Source organism: Falco biarmicus, chromosome W (genome assembly GCF_023638135.1).
Source record: "Falco biarmicus isolate bFalBia1 chromosome W, bFalBia1.pri, whole genome shotgun sequence".
NCBI classification, from domain to species: Eukaryota; Metazoa; Chordata; class Aves; order Falconiformes; family Falconidae; genus Falco; species Falco biarmicus.
This window is the reverse complement of record NC_079310.1, coordinates 19,742,243-19,755,189: the sequence shown is the minus strand read 5'-3', so window position 1 is coordinate 19,755,189 and position 12,947 is coordinate 19,742,243. Positions and strand designations below refer to the sequence as shown.

At 44.4% G+C, this 12,947-nt stretch overlaps 1 protein-coding gene across 1 annotated transcript in view; it reads right to left on the bottom strand.

Moving 5' to 3' along the window:
- Positions 1–246: 246 nt before the first annotated feature.
- LOC130141987 (small conductance calcium-activated potassium channel protein 2-like) overlaps positions 247–12,947 on the bottom strand; it is a 51,363-nt gene continuing 38,662 nt past the window's right edge. The window contains exon 5 of the mRNA XM_056323388.1: positions 247–1,479. Coding sequence (XP_056179363.1) covers positions 1,195–1,479 — 285 coding nt within the window. The 3' untranslated portion in view covers positions 247–1,194. The remainder of the gene's footprint in view (positions 1,480–12,947) is intronic.

Here is a 12,947-nt window from a genome sequence, read left to right as displayed (position 1 = left end):
GAACTGTATATAAGACATAATTGCCCCGTAATAAATCAAAGCTTGCTCTATCACTCATATTGAGTTTGCCCGCTTGACTTCCCTCGCCGTCAACAAGGACTGACCTAGCACATCAGTAGTACTTTATCCATCTTTTCCTTTGGTAACTCAAAAAAGATGAACTTCATAAAAACAAAATCACAACTGCAAATACTGTGCATAGGGCTTATTATTTCCAGTCAGAAAATACCACCACCTATTAAAAACACTCCCAATGCATGCGACCATGTTGCTCATTTAGGGGAGGGAAATACTCTGGAGTCTTTATCTTTCCCAAGGACAGAAAAGGTATTGGAGAAACTCTCAAGCTTTTTATAACCAAGCAATGCCTATGGATATAACTTATGTTCATCAGTTAGCTTATGTTCATCAGTTATATACTTTATACCAAAAAGGCAAACCCTTTATTATAAATAGGCCTAAAATGTTTGCCAATTTTCAGATTATGAAAGGTAATGTATTTTATTTGTGGAATTTTTTGTGTTTGGAAGAACAGCTCTTCTGTCTTGCCTAGTACATCTCTGCTCTGACTTTCTACATTACTGTCTTTCTGATCTCTAGGGTAACTTATATTTTCAATTAATCATTTCAGAAATTGAAGCTGTCAGTGACCTTTTAAAATGATTATACATGCACAGCACAGTGTTAGATGAGCATTGATTTTTTTATTTTTGTTTTGATTTTTATTTTTTCCCCAGCCAGTGCAAAGTTTAGAGAATGAGCTTTCATACTGGGAGGATAATTACACTTGAATTTTGTTTCTTAAGGTTTTAGAACTAAGTCTTTTGATCATGGGCTTTTTTTTAACTGTTAAAGTCCAAGTAAGCAAGCAAATATGTGCAGAAATTCACCTTTTTATTACTATTATATACTGTAGTAATAAAGTTTGTTTGAAGTGCATGAATAAAGAGTTAGTGGAATTACAGGAGGAACAATCTAATGTAGCAATAATAAGTGCATTCACTGTGCATCTGAGGGGGGGAAACAATAGTTTTCACTCATTTTGGCCTTAAATGTTGTGCCCAGGTTTCCAGGATTCCAACACCAGAATCCAGATAACACTGGTTAGAACCATAGGCTTTACAATAAAAGCTAAAATATTAACCATATGATAGCAAAAAGTGGTATGTTTTTTTGTAATTAACTTATTCTCTTCTAGCTACTCTCTGACGAAGTTGGTGGTGCTGTGGAGGAGGATCTCCTTCTTCTTGACAAAGACCATGATCGTTCAGCACTGTAGGCAACATGTTTATAATTTTGTATCTGAGCCTCAAGGAGTTCCCTCTGTTGTTGGCAGATTGTCTGGCTAATCAGTCCAGGGAGAGCTTGAATGCTACCAATTAAATTTTCCAGTTTAGTTTCCAGAGTAACAATTCTCTTCTCAAAATCTTCAATTCTTTCATTTAAGTCAGAAATCATATCATACATCATGTTTTGAGTCTGAAAGTAGAAGGATGTAAAAAAGATTTAGAGAGATCTTACAGATATCATAACATGCAGTGCAATTTTAAAAGGATTATGAAATGCTTTTGCATTTCACAAATAGAAGATATGAGTATTCTAACAAGATCTAGTCTTGTGAAATAATTTTACTTGCAGATGCATGACAGACTCCTTACTGGTGCTAAATTTATTGAGCAGAAATGTAACATTGATATTTTGAGTACCATTTAAAATGTCAAGCTCTAATTGAATTTCACAAAATGCCAGACCTTTTTAGAAGTTTAGATGCTTAAAAATGCACCATCCTAAGATTTGTGAACAGAATTAGTTGTGTAAGTCACAAGGAGACCAAAGGTTCAAAAGCACAGTGATGCTCACTTCACTTTTCTCTATTTCCTCTGATTTTTAAACACTTTCATACTTTTAAAAAGAAAACAGCTTGCTTGTTTTCTACTTAAACTGTGCTTCAACCTGTTGTAATAAGAGTAGTTGGGTGGATTGTTTTTGAAATGCAGAGCAAGGAGTAAAAACTCAAATGTACACTCCTCTACTTCTACCTTCCCCTATCTATCTGTCCTCTACAAAATGGTGTTTGGTATCAGAAAGTCTATGGAGTAAACTTTAAAATGTCATAATGCTTAGTACAAATGGAATCTGAAGGATGTTAATTCATTAAATCTGTCACTTTCTATTTGACTTCCATTTGTTTCTTTTGCAATTAATGCAGGGAAATTACTAAAATTAATGACTAAATTTCTCCCTCTTGTAGACTGAGACTTCAGATTAGACATAACCTAAATTTAAAATAACTGGTCGTAATTCAGTACATAAACTGAACAAAGTTTATAACCCATTATAAAGGAATGAAAACTTAATTGAATGACTACCTGAAGTGCAAAGCACAGAAGTATCAGACAAGTGTCTATAATGTATTTTGTCTGCCCTGTTTCAAGATGCTAGCATAATTGCTGAAAAAAACCTAATCTACATTAAATAATATTTGAAAAGTCCTTATCGGTTGCTAGAAGCAGAGTGAAATTTATTTTCAGTAACTGAAGTCGTCAGGTGGTTCTCTACTGCAAAAGAGGAACAAACACTGAAAGTTTGCCTTGATGTTGCACTTGAAATTGATCTGAGTCTTGAGGTACATGAAGACATTTGTATGAGAAACCCTTGGGAAAAGTGTATAAACACCTCTAATGAAGCTTCAAATGAAGTTCATATAAAATAACTGTTAGATATTGCAGTCTAACGTGAAAAATTGAATGCTCTCAGCTCAACGCTATGTCTCATTATTGGTTTATGTTTTTTTTAAAAAGCAACACTTAACAACAGGCAAGTAGTGTGTGATAGGTTATGTGATAAAATCTAATCTGCACATGCACAAACAAGCATAAACAGAAAATGACAGGTGGGGGAACTGAATAATACCATGCCATGGCTACTCCCAGGCCCATAAAAGGAGCCAGCAGCCCATAACCAGTGCATCTCCACAAGCCCAGAGGAGAAAAGGGCCACAACTGAATCAAATCAAACTGAATAGTTAATTTGGAAAGATCCTATAAAAATCATCTAGTCCAACTGCCTGACCACATCAGGGCTGACTAAAAGTTACAGCATGTTATTAAGGGCATCGTCCAAATGCCAGTGACAGGCATGGGGCATCAACCACCTCTCTAGGAAGCCTGTTCCAGTGTTTGACCACCCTCTCGGTAAAGAAATGTTTCCTAATGTCAAGTCTGAACTTCCCCTGATGCAGTTTTGAACCATTCCCAAACATCCTGTCACTGGATACCAGGGAGAAGAGATGAGCTCCTCCCTCTCCACTTCCCCTCCCCAGGAAGCTGTAGAGAGCAATGAGGTCACCCCTCAGCCTCCTTTTTTCCAAACTAGACAAACCCAGAGCTCTTAGCCACTCTGCACAGGACATGCCTTCCAGCCCTTTCACCAGCTTTGCTGCCTTCCTCTGGACACATTCAAGTACCCTAACATCCTTTTTAAATGGAGAGTCCCAGAACTGCACACAGTACTCAAGGTGAGGCTTCATCATTGCTAAATACAGTGGGATAATTGCCTCTTTTGACCGGCTGGTTATGCTGTGTTTAATGCATGCCATGATATGGTTTCCCCTCTTGGCTGCCAGGGCACACTGCTGAGTCATATTGAGCCTCCTGTCAACCAGCACCTCCGCATCCCTTTCTGCAGGGTCACTCTCCAGCCATTCCTCTCCCAACTTGTACTTGTGCCCAGCATTACTCTGTCCCAAGTGCAGAATCAGGCATTTGTTCTTGTTAAATTTCACTCCATTAATCATAGCCCAATGCTCCGATCTATCTACATCCCTCTGCAAGGCCTCTTGTCCCTCAAGAGAATCAACAGCATCCCCCAGTTCAGTATCATCAGCAAACTTGCTAATGCTGCATTCAACTCCTGCATCCAGATAGTTGATAAAGATATTAAACATAACTGGCCCTAGAATTAAGCCTTGAGGAACACCGCTGGTGACCAGTCACCAGCCAGATGTAGCCCCATTCACTACAACCCTTTGAGCCCTGCTGTTCAGCCAGTTCTTCACCCAGCACATGCTCATCCCACAGTTGGAAAACTCGTCCAGAAGGATGCTGTGAAGGGCAGTATCAAAAGCCTCACTGAAATCCAGAAGAACTACATCCACTGCCTTTCCTTCATCCACTAAGCAGGTGACCTTAAAGTACAAGGTGTCCTGGGTTTAGCTGGGATAGAGTTAATTTTCTTCTTAGTGGCTGGTTCAGTGCTGTATTTTGGATTTGATGTGAAAACAATGTTGATAGCACACTGATATTTTTAGTTGTTGCTGGGTAATGTTTACACTAAGTCAAGGACTTTTCGGTTTCTTGGGCCCTGCCAGCAAGAGGGCTGGAGGGGCACAGGAAATTGGGAGGGGACACAGACAGGACAGGTGACTCAAGCTAGCCAAAGAGGTATTCCATACCATATGACATCATGCTGAGTATATAAGCTGGGGGAAGAAGAAGGAAGGGTGGGAAATTTGGCATTATGGCGTTTGTCTTCCCAAGTAACCGTTATGCGTGATGGAGCTCTGCTTTTCTGGAGATGGCTGAACACCTGCCTGCCGATGGAAAGTAGTGAATGAATTCCTTGTTTTGCTTTGCTTGCATGCATGCCTTTAGCTTTACCTATTAAATTGTTCTTATCTCAACCCTTGAGTTTTACATTCCTTTCCGATCCTCCTCCCCATCCCTCTGGGTGAGGGGGAGTGAGCAAGCAGCTGCGTGGTGCTTGGTTCCTGGCTGGGGTTAAACCACAACAGAAGGCTATCAAAGTAGTTTAACAGGACTTTCCCTTTGTGAATCCATGTTGACTGTGCCTGATGATTGCATTGTTCTTTAAATGCCTTTCAATAGCACCCAGTATAATTTTCTGCATAATTTTTCCAGGAACTGAGGTTAGACCAACAGGCCTGCAGTTTCCTGGGTCTTCCCTCACACTTTTCTTGTAAACTGGAATAACATTTGCTAGCTTCCAGCCAGCAGGGACCTCTCCAGACTTCCAAGACCTTTGATAGATGATCAAGAGGAGTCCTTCTGTAACATCTGCTATCTCCTTCAGTACTCTAGGATCCATCCTATTAGGCCCCATGGACTTATGAACATTCAGCTGATACAACTTGTCCCTTACATTTTCACTGTCCACAAATGGAAAGTCACAAGTATTGTTATCTTGGGTTTGTCTGTTTCTTCCAAAGTGTCTCCCCATTACTAGGAGAATCAAGGAAAACGCTACTTGTGCTCCTGAATCTTTTAGCATTCTTCCCAGAACCCTGAAATCTCTTTTCATCGACCTTGGGCATTTTGTTGAAACATTATTGGTTCCTACGTGAAAAAGCCAGAGTGGGTAATAGTCTGAAGGCTGTACTAAGTTCTTCAGTTGTCTGGTGACATCCCTGATTCAGGTCCCAGGGAGGCAGCAAACTTCCCTGAAAAGAGGGTCCAGTCTGAAAATTGGTGCTTCCATTCGCTTGTTTCTTCTCAGCTCTGGTCTTAATGCAGGTCTTGTTGTGAGGAGTTGGTTGATCTGACCTTGGCAAGAGTGCTTGCATAGGTTCCTCCTCTCTCATTATGTGCTTTGTCTACCATACCCAGGGCCTCATACCTATTCTGTAAAGATAGCTGAGAGGGTAAGGAGGGGTTCCTCTTACAGCTCCGTGCAGTAACCTGCTTCCACCACACCCTATCCCTTAAAATTCTGCCTTCCTCCTGGTACAGAACAGATCCTGAATCTACCTCCATAGTGGCCATGCTGAGTTGGTTTCTGTGTACCAGAGATGGCAGAGCACAGCTCCATTGGTCAATCTCCTTCTCAGACTCCTCAGTCAGCCCACCTTCTCCTGAAACTGGGCCACCAGCAATTCATCTACCTGGTCACACCTCCCACAGGTGTGCTCACTATCACCCTCCATCTCCAGGAATATCCTCACACACATCCCACAGTCTGAAGCCTGTGTGGTTGCATGCTTTGACAGGAGCTCTGTCTGTGTGGCTGCATTGGTTGCACTTCTACCAGGTGCTAGAAGCTCAGGAGAAGCAGAGGACATGGCTTTTTGCCACGTGGTCACCATGCTGCTCAACACCTGCCCTCTGGGTAATATATATGTGCATCCTTTACAATCAGCTGGGCTGCTTGCAATGGCAGGCAGGAACCCAAATTAAGGACTCAGAGGAAGGGACACCCTGACAGGCCCCTCCAAGAGTTGTCAGAGGAAAACCTCAGCCCCAGTGTCCAGGTGTGAAACCCATCAACCTGAGTCAATGCTGGAACATGTTTTGGACCGAGGGGTGTTGCTGCCTTGTGGTATGGGACACATTATAGGATGCAGGGGAAGAATATTTTGGGGTTGCACAGGACTCATTATGGGATGTTTAGGGAAGGAACCAAAGGCTGGGAAAAGGAGGGATCTAGGTGATTTGGGGAGGAACAAGTGTGGGAAAATGGAGGGGTAAGGGGATAATAAGGGTTGGTTGTGTGCAAATAGTTTGCTGGTTAGTAAACTTATCTGGCTATGCCCTGCACCTGATCACCACAGTTTGTCCTATCTTATTAAATTCCTTTCTAACTCTTTTCCTGGGTGAGCAAATCTCTGTTTGATGTACATGTGTATGGGAGTGTGAGTGCCAGCAACTGGAGTCAAACCATGGCTCAGAGGGCTTCTTTGTGTGTGTGTGTTGCCAGCAACTGGAGAGACCAAGTCCCACTGGAGTGGGACCATGAGCCAGAGGTCATGGTGCCAGTAACTGGAACAACTGTGGTGTGGGAGTGAGTGTGTGAATATTAGCAAAGATCAAGCTGGACTAGCCTGTGAGTAGGTGAAGTGGCCTGAGAGTCAGGCAGGGGGGGTATGTCTAAAGGTAAGACCATGGGAGGAGCTGGCTATTAGAAGGACCAGGGGAGTTCCAGCCAGATGCTGGGGTGATGGGAGAGGGGGTGGGGTGGTGTTGTGTGTCTCTATGGATGAAACCTGCTGGGGGGATGTGTGTCTCTAAGGGTGAGACCATAAGGGAGGTTGACTACCAGGGAATCAGGGGAGCTCCAGCCAGGTCTGTGTGTGCATGCATGCATGCATATGTGCGCAAGATGGTCTGTACCAACAACTGGAGTAGGACTGTGGCCTCAGGGACTCATATATCCAGGTGGCAGTAACTGGGGACAATGGGTTCCAGGGGGAGCTACTGGGCATACTGAGTGTCTGAATCCAGCTGCTGGAAGGATCGTGTATTGGGTGTAAAGTGGCAAGGTTTTGGTAGCCAGGGCAGGCTACAGGGGTGGCTTCTGTGAGAAGCGATAAGAGGCTGCACTGTGCTGGACACAGATGGTTCCAGCCAGCTCTGCAACTTACCCGCTGCTGACCAAAGCTGAGCCACTTAGAGAGGCTGGTGGTGCCTCTGTGAAAGCATATTTAAGAAAGGGCAAGAATGCTGGACAGGCAGTGAGGCGTGAGGAAAAAAACAACTCTGTAAACACCAGGGTCATAGAAAAAGTAGCAGTAGTAAGTACCCCGGGCACTGAAGCAGATATTCCCTTGCAGACCATGGAAGATCATGCCAGAGCAGATATTCACACTGCAGTTCATGGATGACCCCACACTGGAGTAAATTATTATTTCCTGAAGGAACTGTGGCCCATGCAGAATGTACACTGGAGCAGATTTTTTCTTGAAGGACTGCAGCCTGTGGAGAGGACCTATGCTGGAGCAGGGGAAAAGTGTAAGGAGGAAGGAGCAGCAGAGAGGAACTGTTATGAACTGACACTAACCCCATTACTTTTGCACTGCTTGGGAGGCAGAGAGGGGAGATAGAAGAATCAGGAATGAAGGAGTGAAGTTGAGCCTACAAAAAAAGGTGGGGTCAGGTGAAGGTGTTTTAGTTTTTGTCTTTGTTACTCACCATCCTACTCTATTCTTAATTGGAAAAAAATTAATCTTCCTCAAGTTGAATCTGTTTTGCCTGTGACAGTAATTGGCAAGTGATCACTCTGACTTTATCTCGACTCACAAGCATTTTCATCATATTTTCTCCCCCTGTCTTGTTTGAGGAGGAAGAGTAAGAGAGTGACTGGGTGGGGGTCTGAGAGTCACCCAAGGTCAACACACCACAGTTCCACATTGTGCATATGTGTGTATATATATATAAATATTTTCTCACTAATAGAACTCCATCCTGAAGAAGTTACAGGAGGAAGTCAACAGGCTGCACAGCATCAGCGAGGATGACGGAGAGATAGACAGTATCTTCTCAGAGATGCAACAGCTTCAAGAGCCCCAGACCTCAGGTGTGATGGAGACACAAGCAATCTGTCCCTAGCAGAATGGTAAGTGCAACCTCTGGGGAAGGTGAAGAATGGAAGCTGGTGACTTCCAGTAGAAGGCTCCTGCTCCACCTAAGGTCTTAAAACTACAAAATAGGTTCACTGTCCTCAAAGCTGAGGAGGAGCTGGATGTGCTTTCAAGCAAAGTATCTAGACCAACTGACCCTAAACCATGCAAGACCACCAGGAGAAAATGGTGAGTGACAGTAATGAGCAACTCCCTGCTGTAGGAGATGGAGGCACTGATATGATGACCTGACCTATTGTCTAAGAGAAGTTTGTTGCTTGTTGGGGGTCTGGATTCAGGATGTTGTGGAGAGAATGCTGAAGCTTGTCCAACCCTCTGACTGTTACCCCCTGCTCTTCTTATGTGTGGGCACCAATGACAGTGCCAGGGGCAACTAGGACAGTATCAAAAGTGACTATTGAGCTTTGGGGGTGATAGTCAGGGGCATGGAATCCCAGGTGGTATTCTCCTCAATCCTGTCTGTAAGGGGAAAGGCTGTAAGGAGGAGGGCATTGATACAGAATGTCAACAATTGGTTGTGGAGCTTGTGTAAGCAACAGACTTTTGGTTTCTATGACCATGGGATCCTGTTTGAGGATGAACATGTGCTTGGGAGATATGGGCTCTACCTCATCAAGTGGGGAAAAGGTATCTTTTCCAGTAGGATGGCTGACCTGATAAGGAGAGCTTTAAACTAGGAACAACAGGTGAGGGAGTTACCAGCAGCCCTGTAAGGGAGTGATAGACAGGACTGATGAGCAAAATGCCTGGAGTGATATGACTGAAAAGGAATGGAAAATCAACAAAATAGAGCTTAAACAGGGTCACCTCCAACATTTGCATGTAAGCAAGGAAGTGCCTACAAGGCACCATTATGGCAAAAAAACCCCAGCAGATTCTTTCTGGGAAATTAGCATGCTGGGATGCCTCTCTGAAGTACATGTACACTAATGCACATAGCATAGGGAATAAACATGAGGAATTAGAGCTCTATATGCAGGTGCAGGGTATGATCTTGTTGGGATCACAGAGACGTGGTGGGATAGCTCCCATGACTGGAGTGTTGCAATGGATGGATACAGTATTTTTAGGAAAGACAGAACAGGAAGATGATGATGATGAGTTGCTCTTTATATGAGAAAGCAACTGGAATGCATGGATCTCTGCCTGGGGATGGATAAGAAGACAGCTGAGAGATTATGGGTAAGGATGAAAGACAAGATGGGTAAGGGTGGCATTGTAGCGGTTGCTGATCAGGAAGAACAAGCAAATGAGGCCCTCTACAGACAACTAGGAGCTTCTAGGAGCTGCCTCATGTTTGCAGGCCCTGGTCTTCATGGGAGACTCCAACCACTTCAGTATCTTCTGGAGGGACAACACAACAGGGCATAAGCAAGCCACAAGATACCTGAAGAACATTGATGACAACTTCCTGATCCAAGTGACAAAGGAACGATCAAGAAGAGGTGCTCTGCTGGACCTCATACTCAAACAAGGAAGGGCTTGTTGGAGATGTGAAGGTCAAAGGCAGCCTTGGCAGTGATCATGAGATGGTAGAGTTCAGGATCCTGAGGGGAGGGAGCTGGGCAAAAAGCCAGATCACAACCCTGGATGTCAGGAGAGCAGACTTTGGCCTCTTCAGGTACTGGCTTGGTAGAGTCCCATGCAATAAGGCCCCAGAGGGAATAGGGGCCCAAGAAAACTGATTAATGTTCAAGGATCACCTCCTCCAAGCTCAAGAGCAGTCCATCCCAACAAGCAAGAAGTCAGGCAAAAATTGACTGAAGGAGTTAGGTCTTTTCTCACTGGAGAAGGGTAGGCTCAGGGGGGACCTCATCACAGTATTTCAGTACTTAAAGGACAGCTACAAAGAGGTCGGAAGGTCTCTCTTGACAAGGAAACACATGGAGAAGACAAGGGGCAACAGGCACAAGTTATACCAGGAGAGGTTTCATCTCGATATAAGAAAGAAATTTTTACAGTGAGAACAATCAATTACTGGAAAAAGCTCCCCAGGGATGTGGTAAAGTCCCCATCACTGGAGGTTTTCAAGACACAATTGGATAGGATGCTAGATAATCTCATCTATGCTCCCTTTCCCACGATCTGTTGGACCAGATAATCTTTCAAGGCTACTTCCAACCTGAGCTATTCTATGATTCCATGATTGAAAAATGATGGGAGGCCTGTGTGGATGAACAAGGAGTTCCATGCAGAACTCACAAATAAAAAATAAAGTATACAGAGGGTAGAGGCATTGACAGGTAACCTGGAAGGGATACAGAGATATTTTCCAGGCATGCAGAGATACAGTGAGGAAAGCCAAAGCCTACCTGGAATTTAATCTGGCAAGGGATGTCAAAAACAACAAGAATAGCTTCTGTAAGTACATAGGTGACAAAAGAAAGGCTAGGTAAAATATGGGCCCATTGCTGAATGGGGCAGAAACCTTGGCAACACAGGACATGGAAAAGGCTGAGGTACTGAATGCTGCCTTTGCCTCAGTCTTTACTAGCAAGACCAGCCTTCAGGAAACCCAGGTTTCAGAGAGCAGGAGGAAAGTCTGGAGCAAGGAAGACTTACCCTTGGTGGAAGAGGATCAGGTCAGGGAATATTTAAGCATACATAAGTCCATGGGCCCTGATGAGATGCACCCTTGAGTACTCAAGGAGTTGGCTGATGTCATTGCAAGGCCACTGTCAGTAATCTTTGAACAATGACAGCAATTGGGAGAGGTGCCCGAGGACTGGAGGAAAGCAAATGTCCCTCCTGTCTTCAAGAAGGGCAAGAAGGACCAGGGAACTACAGGCTGATCGGCACCACCTCTGTCCCTGGGAAGGTGATGGATCAGCTAATCCTGGGAGCCATCTCTAGGCACATGAAGGACATCAGAATTTGTCAGCAAGGGTTCACCAAGGGGAGGTCAGTCATGCTTGACCAACTTGATAACCTTCTATGAATAAATGACTGGTCTGGTAGATGAGGGGAGAGCAGTGGCTATTGTCTACCTTGACTCCACTTCGACACTGTCTTCCAGAAGATCCTCTTAGAGAAGCTGTCAAAGTTTGGGCTGGATGTGCAGACAGCTGGCTGAACAGCTGGGCCCAGAGGGTGGTGATCAGTGGCATGAAGTCTAGTTGGAGGCCAGTAACTAGCAGTATACCCCAGGGATCAATATTGGGTCCGATCCTGTTCAACACCTTCATTAATGACCTGGATGATGGGGCAGTGTGTACCCTCAGAAAGTTCACAGATGATGGTGGCTAATGCACCAGAGGGTTGTGTTGCCATCCAGAGGGACCTTGACGGGCTGGAAAAGTGGGCTGACAAGAACCTCATGCAGTTCAACTAGAGGAAGTGTTAAGTCCTGCACCTGGGGAAGAACAATCAGTATATGCTGGGGGCTGCCCAGCTGGAAAGCAATTCTACACAAAAAGCCCTGGTGTTTCTGGTGGACACCAAGTTGAACATGAGCCAGCAGTGTGAGCTCATGGCAAAGGTGGCTAATGGTATCCTGGACTGCATCAGACAAAGTATTGCCGGTAGGTTGAGGGAGGTGATCCTTCCCCTCTACTCAGCACTGATGAGGCCACACCTGGAGTCCTGTGTCCAGTTCTGGGCTCAGGCCTGTGTTATGCTGTGCCATGCTGCACTATGGTGCACATACATCGTAGTCTTCTGGCCTGTTATGTTGCACAAATCTGTTGGCCGCAAGATAAACTCAGCCAGCTCATTGTAACATATGATCCTGCAAGCAGCTCCCAGTTGGTACCGGTGATTATGCCACTTGCGTGGCTTTGCCTGTATCTACAAGCACAGCAAGAAGTTCCTATGTGAACATCCTTTCTCTTTGACAGTAGAAATTATAAATAGAGTTGTTTCCTTGTAAGAAAATCCTATAATGGCTTGAAAGAACAAAAGGGGATAATCTCGGCTATGGACAGGGTCTGCATTGCATGCTGCATGTGGGTTGGAGTCCTGTTCAACGCTACACCACTCAGGATTCCCAGCATCTAAAGGAATGGTATTCTCTCCTTATAGTGTTAGATAAATAGCATTCTAAATGATACCTTACAGAGCCTAAGTGCCTTTCTTACTGGGATCATAACAAACCAGAACCTCTCAGTGCAAAACAGAGCCACAAAGATGATTAAGGGACTGGAGCATCTCTCCTATGAGGAAAGGCTGAGAGAGCTGGGACTGTTTAGCCCAGAGAAGAGAAGGCTCAGGGGGGTTCTCATCAATGCAGAGACTGTTTTGACTGTCTAGAGCTTGACAATGATGGTGAAAGGGTTCAGTGTTTATGGGTAAGAATCAGGGGAAAGACCAACAAGGAAGATATCATGGTCTTTTAAAGACCACCCAACCAGGATAAAGAGGCAGATGAAATATTCTATAAGCAGCTGGGAGAAGTCTCATGATTTCTAACCCTTGTTCTTGTGGGGGACTTCAACTTACCAGTTGTCTGCTGGAAATACAATACAGTGGAGAGGAAGCAGTCTAGGAGGTTCCTGGAGTGTGTGGAAGTATCTTCCGGACACAGCTGGTGAGTGAGCCAAATAGGGAAGGTGCCCTGCTAGACCTGTTGTTTGTGAAC